At 46.4% G+C, this 15,335-nt stretch overlaps 1 protein-coding gene across 2 annotated transcripts; it reads right to left on the bottom strand.

The window, feature by feature from the left end:
* Positions 1–8,956: 8,956 nt before the first annotated feature.
* On the bottom strand, positions 8,957–15,335 carry LOC122035213 (E3 ubiquitin-protein ligase RGLG5-like). Of its 2 annotated transcripts, none has more exons than XM_042594628.1 (12): positions 15,037–15,335; positions 14,198–14,596; positions 13,026–13,110; positions 12,825–12,965; positions 12,632–12,745; positions 12,443–12,540; positions 12,089–12,168; positions 11,735–11,840; positions 11,510–11,637; positions 11,207–11,390; positions 9,528–9,584; positions 8,957–9,423 (listed from the first exon to the last, which is right to left on the bottom strand). In XM_042594628.1, the coding sequence occupies exons 2-12, from the start codon at positions 14,561–14,563 to the stop codon at positions 9,343–9,345; spliced, it is 1,440 nt and encodes a 479-aa protein (XP_042450562.1). In that variant the 5' UTR covers positions 14,564–14,596; positions 15,037–15,335; the 3' UTR covers positions 8,957–9,342. The 2 variants fall into 2 exon arrangements, with proteins under 2 accessions (XP_042450562.1, XP_042450561.1); XM_042594627.1 differs by having other exon boundaries at positions 15,169–15,335.

Genomic DNA, 15,335 nt, shown 5'->3' with positions numbered 1-15,335 from the left:
CCAGCTGCTGGTTTTTGCCCAAAACCAAGTCCCAAGCCCCTCAAACCAACATCCGGTCAACCTTGACTTGTTGATACATCATGCCTAGCATCTGGTCACCCTTGACCTGCTAGGACTCCCTCACCAAGTGTCTGGTCAATCCCTTTGACCCACTTGGACTTTTCTCCTCGTGCCAAGTATCCGGTCAATCCCTTGAACTACTTGGACTTTCACCAGATGTCTGGTCAACCTTAACCCATCTTGATTTTCCCCGTGCCTGGCTTCACTCACCAGGACTTCTCATCTGCCTGGCTTCACTCACCAGGACTTCCAACTGCCTAGTTTCACTCACTAGAACTTTCACCTGTCTTCACTCACCAGGATTTTCTCACTGCCTAGCTTCACTCACTAGGACTTTCCATCTGCCTAGCTTCACTCACTAGGTCTTTCACCTGGCTTCACTCACCAGGATTTTCATACTGCCTAGCTTCACTCACTAGGACTTTCCATCTGCCTAGCTTCACTCACTAGGTCTTTCACCTGGCTTCACTCACCAGGATTTTCCTTCTGTCTAACATCCCAATTAGGACTTCACAGTCAAATATCTGGTCAACCTTGACTTACTTGACTTCTTCTTCAACCAACCTGATCAGACCCTGATCAGAGGGGAATTGCACGAAACAATCTCCCCAAATGAACAACTACACCTGCACTTGTCCAAATCATTGAAGTCTTGTATTGTCAAACATCGAAATCCAAACCAAGACTCAAGCTTGGTCAACCAGGTCAACCTTGACCTGAGGGATATTGCACCAACAATGCGTTTACGCATCCTCGCAGGAGCCCTATATAAGGACCTCCAGACTCCGATGGAGGTATGCACTCTACATCACTGTAGCCACAGTTCTCATTCTCATCATTCTCTCTTTCCGCCGGAGTTGACTTGAGCATCGGAGGGTCGTTGCCGGGAACCCCTTCCTGGCTCGGTTTTGTGCTTGCAGGCAATCGCCGGAGGTTCGCAGCAGTCGAAGATCTACACGTCATCACCGGGAGCACCACGTACCCGGCGTTCATCAACTCAGCACTCGGACAGGATCAAATTGGCACAGTCTGTGGGAACACACTTGAATATGATCCGAGGAGATGGAAGAAGTTGGACGCCAACTCATGGTGACGCTCTCTCCCAAAGAGCTCGACGCACTCATCCAAGCGCGAGCTGCGAAGATGGTCAAGCAACAGCAGAAAGCCCAAGCTGAGCGGCAATGGTGGACCGACCTGGAGCAATACTCTACTTGGGCACAGAATAAGGAGCAGACCGGCACACCAGGAGACGCGTCGCCCGCCCCTATTTCATTCCATCGGGCACTGTTCCAGACTCCGTCGAAGCTGGCCCAAGCCAACCAGGGGTCGTCCGATGAAGCGCCCGTACGGGACGCCAGGAAGGAGAAGGCGCCGCGGGCTGAGTCATCCCCCGAGCGGGTCAATCGCCAGTTCTCCGAGGTGATCTTACAAGACCCTCTCCCAAAGCATTACGCTCCCATATCGATCGGAGAGTATAACGGTACAACCGATCCGGACGACCACCTCGGTAAGTTCGATAATGCTGCTACTCTCTATCAATACACCGACGGAGTCAAATGCAGAGTCTTCCTCACTACATTGTCCGGTTCAGCACAACGCTGGTTCCGGAGATTGCCGGACGGATCAATTAAGAGCTTTAGAGACTTCCGAACGGTATTCCTTCATCACTTTGCCAGCAGCCGACGCTACCAGAAGATCAGTGTCTGCCTCTTTTCCATGAAACAAGGGCCAAGAGAAACTCTCCGAGCCTACATCCAACGCTTCAACCAAGCAGCTATGGACATCCCTGCGGTCTCGTCCGAGACAATGATGCATGCTTTCACACAAGGCTTAGTCGACTGGGACTTCTTTCGCTCGCTCATCAGGAAGTCACCTCGCGACTACGACCACATGTTGAAAAAAGCAAGTGAGTATATTAACGTGGATGAAGCGCATACGACCCGAAAGAAGGAAGCATCAAGCGAGCCTTCGGCCCCGATCGAACGTAGACCGCACACCAGCCAACAACCGCCGAGAGGACCACATGCCGAGGGGATGAGGCCACCTCTAGATTCCCGGTCGCCCGTCGTTCAGCACATTGTGGCCAAACGACCTAGACAAAAAGGCAAGGTATGAATGTATATGTTTTGCAGAATCCATCAATCAACCACTCATAACACTCGAAACTGCCGAAGTCTCCCCCCGGTCAGCCAACCTGAACCAAGGAACTATCACCGCCGATCACCTTCATTGGATAGGCGAGCTCATCATCAAAATGTCGAGCGGTGAATAGCTAGGTGTTCACCCGAGCAGCATCATCATCAGCAGCAACATCACCAGCCAAGGGCCAACCCTCGAGTCTCCCATGAGCGAGCCAGACCGTCTGCTCGGGAAGAAGAAAATAGAAGTAACACCGCTCGGGGGGAAATCAATATTATCACTGGTGGACCAACAAGTGGTGACTCCAATCGAGCCCGCAAGTCGTACGCCCGACGATTGGAAATACATGCTGTGGGATGCAGCCAAGAGAAGGCGAACGGGCCGGCGATCAACTTTGGTCCTGGCGACCTCAAGGGAGTGGAAGTGCCGTACGATGACGCCCTTATCATCCGCACGGTAATAGCCAATTACACTATTCATCGCATCTTTATTGACAAGGGAGTTCGGTCAACATCATCTTCAAGAAGGCGTTCGACCAGCTCCAGATCGACAGGGCAGAGCTACTACCAATGACTACGCCCTTGTTCGGATTCACTGGTAACGAGGTCCAACCAGTCGGTCAGATGAAGTTGACCATCTCGCTCGGGGAAGAACCGCTCAGAAGAACGCGGACCTCTAACTTCATCATTGTGGGCGTTCCCTCGGCGTACAACGTCATTTTGGGTCGACCGACCCTCAACGAGTTCCGGGCTGTCGTCTCAACTTTCCATCAGAAGATCAAGTTCCCCGTGGAAAACCAAGTGGGAGAAGTTAGAGGCGATCAGTTGGCGGCACGGCGTTGCTATGTGGAGATGGTTCGAGCCGAGTCGAGGTCCGCTCGGAAGGCCCCCCGTATCGATGTACATGTTATAACTGAAAAGCCTCCCACCTTAGTTTATGAAGTAAAGGAGGAAGTACAGATTCGGAAGGGCCGACCGGATGCCACCACCTTCATTGCGTCCGATCTAGAAGAAGAACGGAAGGAAAAGTTGGTCAGATGCCTCCAATAGAATCACAACGTCTTCGCGTGGTCAACGCACGAGTTGCAAGGGATCTCGCCGAACGTCGCGCAGCACGAGCTTCACGTCCGGCCAGACGCTCGGCCCGTTAAGCAGAGGAAGCGGGACTTCAGTGCCGAACAGAATGTCATAATACGGGCGGAGATCGAGAAGCTCCTAGAGGTCGGCCACATACGTGAGGTACAGTTCCCGAGCAGGTTAGCGAACGTGGTACTGGTCTCCATGCCTAACAACAAATGGCGGGTCTGCATCGATTTTCATGATCTAAACAAGGCGTGCCCAAAGGACTTTTACCCTCTACCCCGAATTGACTAGATGGTGGACTCGACCGCTAGATGCGAGCTGATATGCATGCTGGATGCTTATCAGGGGTACCACCAAGTGCCGCTCGCCCGGGAAGACTAAGAGAAAGTGAGCTTCATTACGACGGATGACACCTATTGCTACAATGTAATGTCGTTCGGACTGAAGAACGCCGGGGCTACGTACCAGCAACTCATGAACAAGGTGTTCCGAAAGCAGATCGGACGAAGCTTGGAGGTATACGTAGATGACATACTTATTAAATCACTTCGAGCGGCGACGTTAAATCCCAGAGTTTGACCGGCGACTATAAATCCCCCGGCTCGAAGACCGTCGAGCGGCGACATTAAATCCCAGAGTCGGATCGGCGACTATAAATCCCCCGGCTCGAAGACCGTCGAGCGGCGACATTAAATCCCAGAGTCGGACCGGCGACTATAAATCCCCCGGCTCGAAGATCGTCGAGCGGCGACGTTAAATCCCAGAGTTGGACCGGCGACTATAAATCCCCCAGCTCGAAGACCGTCGAGCGGTGACGTTAAATCCCAGAGTCGGACCGACGACTATAAACCCCCGGCCCGAAAACCGTCGAGCGGCGACGTTAAATCCTAGAGTTGGACCGACGACTATAAACCCCCCGGCCCAAAAATCGTCGAGCGACGACATTAAATCCCAGAGTCGGACCGACGACTATAAACCCCCCGGCCTGAAGAGCGTTGAGCGACGACGTTAAATCCCAGAGTCGGACCGGCGACTATAAATTCCTCGGCCCAAAGACCGCCGAATGCTGCTCGGAAAGAATGTGTTCGGAGAAGTAAACAAGAACAAAATTGAAAGGTTATATTGACTCGTCGCATGACCAGTACATAGACAAAAGTCGGATAAAAGTCAGATGAATTCGGATAATATTAACTCGCTGAACGGCGAGTATACAGATGAAACTCCCAAAATTTAAAGGCGCTCTTCACTCCAGAACATCGAAGATTGGCTCAGGGATGGTTTCAAGCAATCCGGCCATGTCTTTGGGGGCAATAGACGTCGTCTCCGGAAGATGACCCTTTGCCTTCAGATAAGCAATTGTAGCCTGGATGGCTTCCTTAAAGGCCAGGACTAGCCGATCGCTGAACTTCTCGCCAAACTCGTCCGAGCGGAAATAGTTCTGCCTCATCACCGCGAAGCGACCTGATTCGCCGTCTTGATACTCCTTGAAGGCAGCTCAGGCGACTTCGAGGGCGTCCTGGAGATCCTTCTTATCTCCTTGAAATTTAGCTTCGTCAACCGATCGGCTTTCCCGCTCGGTGGATAGCAAGCCAATCAATTCTTGGACGCATTGCTCCAGCGCTCGGGCTTGCACATTCTTTGCCTCTAGATCATAAATGACCCTATTCTTCCTGTTGGTCGCTAGCTTGATCTTCTGGTCGTGAGACTTAACCTGGGCTTCGAGCCCAGCCACCCTGGTTTCCAGGCCAGAAGACTTGTGTCGCTCGACCTCCAGTAGTTTCACTGTTTTATTCAACTCGGTTCGAAGCATGGCGTACGAGGGCCCCTGAGATGGCACCCCTCCAGAAATCTGAAGTTTCTTCAACTCTTTCTCCAGCGCCGCCAGGCGCTTGCTGGCCGCGATGTTCTCCACCCAGTTCTGCGCTCAGACGAAATAATATCAAGAACCAAGCAAAATAGTCATATAGGAGTTTTGAGGGGCATACCCTGCTAGCCTGCTGTAAGTGGCTGTTGCCGAGCTGACCGGGAGTCATTAAGGTAACATGGGCCCTCGCATCCTCCCATATTTTGGCAAGTGGTCTGCGGATGGTGATCTGATGTTCGGGGGCAGTCGGCCGATCAGCTGCCAGAAGGAATTATTCTGTTGGGAGATGTAGGACAACTTTAATCACTCGACGGCCGCTCGGATCAGACTGGGCTGAAATTGAGCGACCGGACGACTCGCCAAGCAGAGTGGAGATTATGCCCGAGCGCCTAAGCCGACGAGGGGCTCGGGGCAGAGAACTAACGGGCTGCGCTTCTAGGGAAGCCACTGGTAGATCGAGTTGTGAGGGAGTTCGATCCGAGGAAATTGCCTCGACCGAAACGGGGGTTGGGTCGACTGCTGCAGAAGGAGCGCCGACATGCTCTGACACCGGTTCCACAGATGTGGCCGAATGGGCAGGAGGATCCGTCCGGCGCCGCTTGCGTGTCACCAGCGGAGCGTCGTCGGCCGAAGGCCCAGCGTCCTCCGGCGGAGGGTGTCCAGCAGATGAAATAGCATCGCCGACCACCTCGGCTACAAGTTCCTGAACGGCCGACTCTCCGACGACAGGTGGATCTTCTTCGCTTTCACCCTCGTGTGAGCCGACCAGCTCAATGCCCCGGTCGGCCATCTCCTTAGCTGTTGTCGCCTCTATCTCGGCGGCCCTCAACTTCATCCGATCAGCGGCCTTGGCGTGCCACATGATGTCAGCTGCATAAAAGAAGAATAAATCAGTTAGATCAAAAGGAAAGGGGGCGAGGAAAACGCTTACCCATGCTGCTCGGAAGCTTCGTTCGGATCGGACTCAATCTGAATATGTACAACACACCCTCACAAAGTAGCTTATGGATGTTGAACTTTTGCCCGACCAGTTGATTGGCTGCATGGAGGTAGGCCAGCTGGCTCTTGTATTTACCAAGGTCCGACGGGGTCGGCACGGCGGTCTGCCATTTGGTTCAGAAAGCTGGCAGCTTGGGAAGACGAAGGTAAAAGTAATACTCCTTCCAATGTTTATTCAAGGTCGGCATTTTGTCGAAGAAAACAAGACCGATCCGCGACTGGAAGAGGAAAGTACCCAACTTGGACTGTTTGGGATAATAGAAATAATGAAAAATCTTGGGGACTAAGGGAATGTCGTGCAACCTAAAGAGGATGACCACTCCACACAACAACCTGAATGAGTTTGGGACGAGTTGGCTGAGCGGGAGGCGGAAGTAATTATACACTTCAAGGATAAACGGATGTAGAGGGAAACGCAGACCGACTACAAACTGGTCTCGGAAGAAACAAGTAGTGCCGGGCAACGGGTCATGTGGCCGATCGGATGAGGTAACTAATATTAATCTATAGGCAGATGGGAGTTCGAAGTCGCGGACGAAGTTCGTCGCGTCACCCTCATCGAACCGGCTCTCCATGGTCGTATACTAGAGGCCGCGAGAGGGATTGGATGGTTGCAAGGTGCTCGCCATCGCCGGAACAGTAGAAAAAGCAAGAACCAGAGAACAGAAGGATGGATGAAGGAGAAGGTCGGAACAGTACAAATCGAACACAGATGCCTGCTAGAACACTAAAGAAAGCATAAAGAAGAAGATAAAGGGCAGGGAATCCTTACAGGAAAGGATGACAGAGAGAGGAGGCGAAAGATTGCCGGGACGCTGGGAAACTGGTTCGCCGGAGCACGGAGCGCGAACGAAGGCCTCTGAACGCTCGAACGTAGAAGTGCGGCGGGGGATAGCGATGAAGGCTTTACAAGGATGGGCCCGATGCTGCCCAGCGGTCGGATTCAGGTCATAGGACCCGAGGCCTGCATCTGACCGTTCATTTCAAACAGCCGAGGGTCCCATCGGAAGTGACGCCACCGCTGCATGATGATGGCGACAGCGCCAGGTGGCGCCCGAGCATAGGATCACATTTAATGAGCGCCATCACGTGTTCAAGGACGCATGCTCGGCCTTAATGGCAAGGATTTGCGCGAATGTTGAGGGGATTCTAAAAAAGTCAGCATGGACCGACTTACAACCGACCCCGCAGCTAGCGGAAAGAAATTAAACAAGTTCTATCAGGCAATCCGTCGGACGGCCGAAGGGCGCTTTCATTGGGCCCGTGCAGAAAAACATTTACATCAATGGCCGAGCGGCCATCAGACCACTGAGCTAATAATCCAGTCAGTCGGACCTACAACCTCCTTCGACTAGACTTGAGGGGAAGGCAAGTGATCCGGGGATAAGGATAAGGGGGCCCCTAGTGGCAGTGGTCAACGACACGTGGGCCGGGAAGTCAAAGCCCAAGGGGCCCGCCAATGGTTCCCGCCGATAGGAGACAAGACTTGGCCTAGCAGCCGAACCAGCACGCAGCCGAACCGAACCGCAGGTCAGGTTGCCGACGCTCAAAAGGGGAGTTGGTCGGCCGAGCGGTCTGTCCGCCTGGCTGAATGCCAAGCTAGACAGTGCGGCTCGTCCGAGTGTGTGGCTGAGTGGGCTTCTCGCTCGGCCGGGCACGACCCTTGACTGGATGCTGGGAGGCTTAAGCGGTCGTCCTGCTTGGCCCGGTAACAGACAAACAACGTAGAAGAGCACAAAAGGGGCAGTGGGTGACATCGACCTCGAGACAACTGCCGTCGACGGGCAGCATGGCCGGCGGCCGGGTCATACAGAGAATCGTACGGTGGAAGTTTCCACTGTCCTGTCAGGGATATGATCGGACAGTTGCGGTATGGCGTCAGACACGCTTTTCTGACACGACTACTTCAGGTATGCTTTGAGGAGAGTGCACGCTTTACGATGAGTGCACGCATCCTCCCGGGAGCCCTATATAAGGACCCCCAGACTCCGACGAAGGTATGCACTCTACATCACTGTAGCTACAGTTCTCATTCTCATCGTTCTCTCTTTCCACCGGAGTTGACTTCAGCGTCGGAGGGCCGTTGCCGGGAACCCATTCCCGGCTCGATTTTGTGCTTGCTAGCAATCGCCGGAGGTTCGCAGCAGTCGAAGATCTACACGTCATCATCGGGAGTGCCACGTACCCAGCGTACATCGACTCAGCACTCGGACATGATCAATTATTATTGAGATGGAATTTCCACTTAAGGTTTTGTGTCTTTTGACATGTTTTGCTTTTTTACTTTTATTATTTTTGGTGGCAAAAAGCGAATATGCTAGTTTCCAACGCCCTTACCAACTCGTTCTAGGGCCAACATAAAGGAGATAAATCACGGGCAGCTACTAACCTTTAGAATAGTGACTAACACATAAGGGAAGAGATATTTACCTCGACTTTGTCGAGATTCGAATCTCAGACATCATGATGTACTTTTATTATTCTTGACTAGAAAGGAAGATCCAATTAGGCTACATGATCACAATGCCTTGGTGGTTGTATTGGAATTGTACTCGTGTAAGCAAACAAAGGCCAATAAGTAATTGGTTCGACAGATGAGTTCAAATAGGTTCTCTGCTTCTGAAATCCTTCAGGTATGAGAGCAATGGTAGAATCCTGAGACGGAGTGTAAAGCTCAATGACGAAATGGTGTATATTAGTCATTCCAATCAGGGACATTTCTCATGTTATGACAAGATTTACATTCCATGCACACCTATCATATGTAGCCTTAAGGATGAAAGAAAAAACTACTTCATAACACATTAAGGAATATATATACATTTTCCAAATTCATTTTCTGATATGTTTCCTGTACACCAACAATTCTTATCGAATATACAACTTCGACTTGGAGAAAAGAGACAACGCAAGAGATTACAGAGACGCTAAAAGATGAAATTGATACATACATCTTTGGAGGTGGCTCAATAAACTGCGGGGGACTACAAACTAAGAAAAACTCATGACCAAACTCTTCAAAGCCTGTTTATTAATTTACACTATTAGAACATACAGCTTACTTAATATTGCCATTCACAACTTTAATTCTTCCTACATGATATTGCCACTCACAACTTTACATTGACAAAGCTTTCTCGTGTCTGAGATTGGAATTCCAAAGCTTAAAGGCCACCTTTTGTCCAGGAAATATGTGCATCAATACAGATTTATTCTTGTCTCAACTGCTCTACGGCAAATGGGGCAGGAGCTGAGAAGTGGCCCACATTCACGACATATCTGGTGCAGGTTCAGAAACATACCGTCAATAATAAAAACAAAAAAAATTGTCTTCTATTTCAACAAAAATTAAGCATATCATAAGTAATTGAGCCGACTCAAACCTGATGCCCACAGCCAAATGCCATGTTTTTGAGGTTGGCAAGACAAACCGGGCAAACCTGTCAATGCAAGTAACGTAGTCCAGTCATTAAATCGAGTGTCAGTCAACAATCACACAATTTGTGCAGACTTTAACATGGAGGTTCAGTAAAAACAATCTTTTTATGTTGCAAATAAACCATATTTCTGTAATTAGATCCAACTAATTGAATATTAAATCAAGCCAAAGAAAATTTTGATAGATCGATGTCTTTTCAGCCTATAGAGTTATTAAAGGAAAAGGAGGATCACAGCCAATAGGCATATGATTTTTTTTAAGGTTCAGATTTGTTAGATTTGATTCAATTTTGCTAAGATTCAGATTCCAGCTTTCCACCAATTGTGCCTTCGCCTACCTAGACCTCTGCCTTATTTCATTTACAATTCAGAGAGAAACGTCTACTTTGAGATATATAGACTATTTGGGCCACTCTTTGGTTGTTTTATTGTCTTTTAAAGAAGGCTTTGTGGTTATAGTAATCTTTCTAGCTTAACTTTTTTCCTTGTCAAAGAAATCTGCTTATGGACAATCTGTAGTGCCAACTCAAGCCATGTCATGTGTGTGTTTATCTCAGTCTTGTTTGTTCAGAGGCTTGAACCATAATAACTATATCTTTCAGGATCATTAATCTCCAAATTAAGACAATTATCTGGTTCTCCACATCTTTCTTGACAGAGTAATGATTGCTGGCACCTTAAGTTCTCTTTTACCATAATATTTGATTTTCTAGCATTCATCCTCAGCAACACAATCATTATGATCAGATACCTCCTTCAACTCCCGGTTTGACAATTGGAAAATTCTGTTCAGTATTTCTCTGAAATAGCCATTCAATGCAGTCCCAACCCTCATTTATGTATTCTGTTTGACTTTCTCAGTTTTGCAGTGCTCCCTCTTTGAAAATATTGATACCTTCTACTATATATCTTTGTCAACATTATTTCTGATATTTGGGTCTGGGTACAACTCACTTGAGATTGATGATTTTGGTTCCCTGAAGAGTTTGATTTCATCTGCAATTTTAGATGGTATACTAATAGGAAACTCGGTGTTTCTAGTGCATACCTAACTAACTATTCAGAAGAGGCTTTGGCCCTCAATAAGCAGGTGCAGACCTCCATTACTTTTATAGGATTATGCTTCACCGTTACAGGTTAACTACCAAAACACTTCATTAGCTAACTGTGGAGATTCTTAGGCAGAACACTTCCCACTCATTAGGTTGAACAATGCAATTGTGCAATAATTCCAAGCAGCATCATGCTTAACTGGCAGTTCTTGCAACTCTTGGATTTCTCTTGTTCATGCAGGCTTTTAGAAGTTTGCTTGAAAGGAACCAATCCTGCGTAGTTCAACTCAAAAGTTCCCACCTAATGCACTTTTATAGCATGGAAATGTCTCTACAGATTTATTTTCAATCCTCAAAGATTCAAGTGATTTATTTTCTGATGCTTCCACTGTCATTTAGCTTTGATGTTTATCTTATGGATTGCTTTGATTAAGCAAACGCCAGGTTCCATATGATGATTCCCACATCTGAGACCATCCATCTTATCTTAACATACTATGAGACTTGTCTGCTTCTTGACAAAAATATAATAAGAATGCAAAATAAGACATCATTCGTCCGGCGACTTTTACCGTGTCTGAAGAGGTACTTGCAACTGACACTGTTAGAGCTGGAGTTGTACTATCAGAAGAAGATGAGAAGCTTTGCATAGAATCAGGTGAGGAATGAAAAGATTGTGAGCCAATTGGTGCTGAATTGGGAACAGCAGCAGGAGGAGGAAGGGCCACTCTTCTTGGTGATGTATTGGCATGCTGACTGCTCATGTCACAAGCCACACATTACAGAAGTTAGATATCATGGTGCAAACATCAGTAAAGAATGAGTGAAAACAATCATAAGAACGATATTTTCCAGGAACATTTTTATCTTCATACCCTAAAATCCCAAGATCCAATGTTGCTCTGTACTGCAAAGGTATTTCCATAAGTGCTGCAAGAGCAAACTCCATCTCTTTACGACTTTCTGGTGCATCCTTGGACATAATTTCTGTGAAATTCACAAACTACAGAAACATTTTTTTTTATGTTACACTATCATTTGTGATATGTGTTTGTTTAAGGATGAGCAAAGAACACATTGCTATGCTATACATTTTTTACCTGGAAATTATCGAAAGATCTAGAAGGTATGTTGTCATCAAATTCATGCATCATGTCCCATGGTCCGTCTCCAACTCCAACTAAAATAATGGATAAGGGATATTTGCTGCAGCAAGATATGAAACAAATAAGGAACTCATTGCTGTAGTGGTGAGAAAAAACATCAAACCACCACCATCATTTTCTCAAGTAAAATAATAATTCATGGTTGAACAGAAACTATTACATTTATATGATTATACTTCCTAGTGTGGAATGCCCTAGACAGTTTCAATTGAATGATTTGGTTTCCTTTCACTGACAAGAACAGAAATATAGACTGAAGTGCCATAACATGCAATTATGTGCATTTACCTAGCTTTGACCATAGCATCAACTGTCTTCTGTTCTTGGGGGCTTAATCGACCAGTTTCAGTATCTACACTTCTTGTTACCTGCTCCAACATAACATTCTAAGATATCCAAACAAGAAAAGATTTTTTGGCAAAGCCAGGCAACTCAGTTGCATAATCATATTCAATTTCCGGATAAAGATGTTCTTGTTAATTCAGTAGAATTTATGCAAATGAATACCTAAGAAAGTACCTACTAGACCTAGTATCAAATTGACAAACAAGATTGCAAAAAAACAACATTCCAGAAACTCTTTTATTTGTTTATTTAGTTTTTTCAAATAGAGAACACAACTAGGACAAAGAAAAAACATACCTGCCCATCAGCAATTATTAATAGAACATGGTATTGCCCTACACTCTGCTCCACAATGGTCATGGCCATTTCAATAATTGGTGCAAAAGATGTTGGTCCTAGAACCAAAAATACCTGTTAGATTCAAGTTAATGACTTGTTACAGAGGCCATATATATATATACATATTTTGAATAAATCTATAGGTACCAGCTAATCGCACAAATGGAGCAATTTCTCGATACCGATCTAAAGCTTCCTCAAAACCCTGACATGGTCTATTCCCTGGGTAGAAGCTAAATACATCTTGGTCATGGGTAGATGCTGCATCAATGATAAAGTCATGATTTCAAAAGCAAATTGAATCTTTCACATTGAAGTACCAAGCAGAATGTATACTTACCATCTCCGAAACCAAAGCATGGGATTAAGTTATCTTCGTCGAATTTTGACAAGGTCAGTCCAATAATGGAGATTGCTTGTTCATAAGGATTTTTAGTAGTTCCTATGTGGTGCAAGCTGCAGCCATGGAATGAATTCTTACCTGTTGGAACAATGAGTTAGATTTGTGCTTTAATGAACCCAAGAATCCATTCACCAGTACCTGTCCACTCATTACTTTTCGTGAAGTCAATTCCTACAATGAGGTTTGATGACTCAAGCCCAGATTTTGCCAGCTCCTCAGTTACCTGTTGAAGTTGCACGCATTACACCAATATAAAAAAAAGGGCAGCCCGATACACGAAGCTCTCGACATGCGGGGTCCTGGAGAAGGATCCATTGTATGCAGCCTTACCCTGCTTTTTGCAAGAAGCTGTTTTCAGAATTCGAACCCGTGACCTTTTGGTCACAAAACAACAACTTTACCGTTGCGTCAAGGCTCTCCTTCACGCATTACACCAATATAATGTGTAAAAATTATGGCTTTTCTAAATAGCTTATATTATTAGGATATGTAATCTTCATATCCTTCTTTTTCTTCATCATCTCCAAATATAGGAGTATACCTATCGGTTCAACCGTCTCTTCCTTACTATTTCTCTAATTATTTGCATATCTTTCCCCCTGTTATTGTGATTTAAAAGATGTCTCAAAATAATGTTGGTCAGTGGCATAAATCTTCATATAACTTCTCGAAACTTGTTCAGCAAAAGTTCAAAACTAAACTGGAACAACAGATTTGAATGTCAAAACTAGCTGGTGCGGTGGATAGAATAGCAAACACATTAAAGATAAGATCCAATAAGTGATGTGCTATTGGTCAACGAGTTTTATTGGACAAATTATCTCATGATGAGAGATGTATTAATGGACGACTATCCTACAAGCCCCAGTCTCTTTCAGAATTATTGATTATAAGTGCCAATCTTTTCAAGTTACATCATCAGAGTATAGTAATAGGCTACTTTTCAAGTATTTACATGGCACTACTTTGATTGGATAAGTTATATGTAGCTCTCTTGGAGTCTGTGGTGACTTTATATATCCCTTTTAAATTACAAAAATGTAGTTCTGTACACAATCTAACTGGTATGCAATTCAATTGATGAGGAAGTACCAATATCTTCTTGCCTTTTAGCCTTTACGATATAATTAAAATTCACAAAATACTATGCATGAAGCAAGAGATACTTTCTGTTCTGTTTTTTTTTTTTTTTTTTTTTCAAATTTAAATTTGCCTCATGAGGTTTACTAAAGGGATTAGGAATTGGAGGGGATATATTTTATGTTGTTCTGTTGCTTGATATTGTGAGGACAGAATGTTAAACGCCTTACCTGGTTCAAGGAAGTGAAGCCATCGGCTATCCTTGAGTACCTGTGTTCCAACTTGGGCCTCTTTCCACCGGTTGGAGAATTGCTCCTCCTCCTCTGATTGCGGACTGTGTTATTTGGAGGCACCGATGGGTAGCCTGCCGGTGGAAACAACCGGAAGTGGGACGACTCGGAAGGGAATGCCACGGGATGGAACTCATGCAGAGAATGAAAATGGCTGTGGCGGTGATGACTGCGATAGGGATGATGACTGCTATGGGGATCCCATTCATGTGCTGAGTAGGGCGGCTCAGCGTGTTCTGTTCCACGGTAAGGAGTGGAAGTCCTTGTTTCCCGGCTTCTCCCTTCGGCTGAGCTTTTAGCCCCCATTCTACTAAAAACTATTCAAAGGGATGGCTTCAACTGCAGGAAGAAAAAAAAAAATCAGATCCCACTGTACAAATTGTAGATCAAAATCTGAACTTTAGGGTTCTTTTATACACGATAAATACCAATAAATCCGACTAGGTCCAAGTCATACAAAACAATTAATTGAAGGCAAAGCAAATCAACCAATTTCCCAGAGCAAGTTGTGCTGGAAGTAATCTATAAATCAAAGCTCCACCACAAGACGGCGAAGACAAGGAATGAAAAGTTCAGAAGAACACGAGAAAAGGAGGAGAGATAAACAGTAAATGCAAGGATCGAACATTGAAGGGGAGGGGGGACTAGGGAAAGTTATGACTTTGAACTGGTCGAGAGAGAGAGAGAGAGAGAGCAGAAACGTCGAGGTACCTGCGGAGTGAACTGCTTCGAATAAATCGCGGCTACAAGAAAGCGTGAGAGAGGGGGGATAACGTTACCAGTTAAAAATTAGGGAAAATTAGGACTGATCTCGAAAGAGGGAACGTCGAGGTAGCTGCAGAGTGAACTGCTTCGAAGAAATCGCGGCTACAAGAAAGCGGGAGACGACCTTAAGGTGAATCTTTCCATACCTCAAGCATTTGCAGAAACCTCCTTCTCTTCCTCCTTGCTTGGCTTCCTTCTTCAATGATTGGATCGATACCTTCGAGGTAGGAGGACGAAGCAGCCTCTGACAGGTCAACTGTGCCCGACAGCGATGTGGATCACCGCGCCACTCACATGGGCGATGATTCGGTCT

The sequence above is a fragment of the Zingiber officinale genome, chromosome 11B (assembly GCF_018446385.1).
Source record: "Zingiber officinale cultivar Zhangliang chromosome 11B, Zo_v1.1, whole genome shotgun sequence".
In the NCBI taxonomy this organism is placed as follows: Eukaryota; Viridiplantae; Streptophyta; class Magnoliopsida; order Zingiberales; family Zingiberaceae; genus Zingiber; species Zingiber officinale.
This window is presented reverse-complemented; position numbering and strand designations above follow the sequence as displayed.

What these genes read in the sequence shown, in the direction of transcription:
- LOC122035213 (XM_042594628.1), bottom strand. Translation starts at nt 14,563, where the DNA reads ATGGGGGCTAAAAGCTCAGCCGAAGGGAGAAGCCGGGAAACAAGGACT. An exon ending in GCTTCACTTCCTTGAACCAG is followed by an intron (nt 13,111 to 14,197) that starts GTAAGGCGTTTA and finishes CAACTTCAACAG; the next exon opens with GTAACTGAGGAGCTGGCAAA. An exon ending in TTGGATCTTGGGATTTTAGG is followed by an intron (nt 11,391 to 11,509) that starts GTATGAAGATAA and finishes TGACATGAGCAG; the next exon opens with TCAGCATGCCAATACATCAC.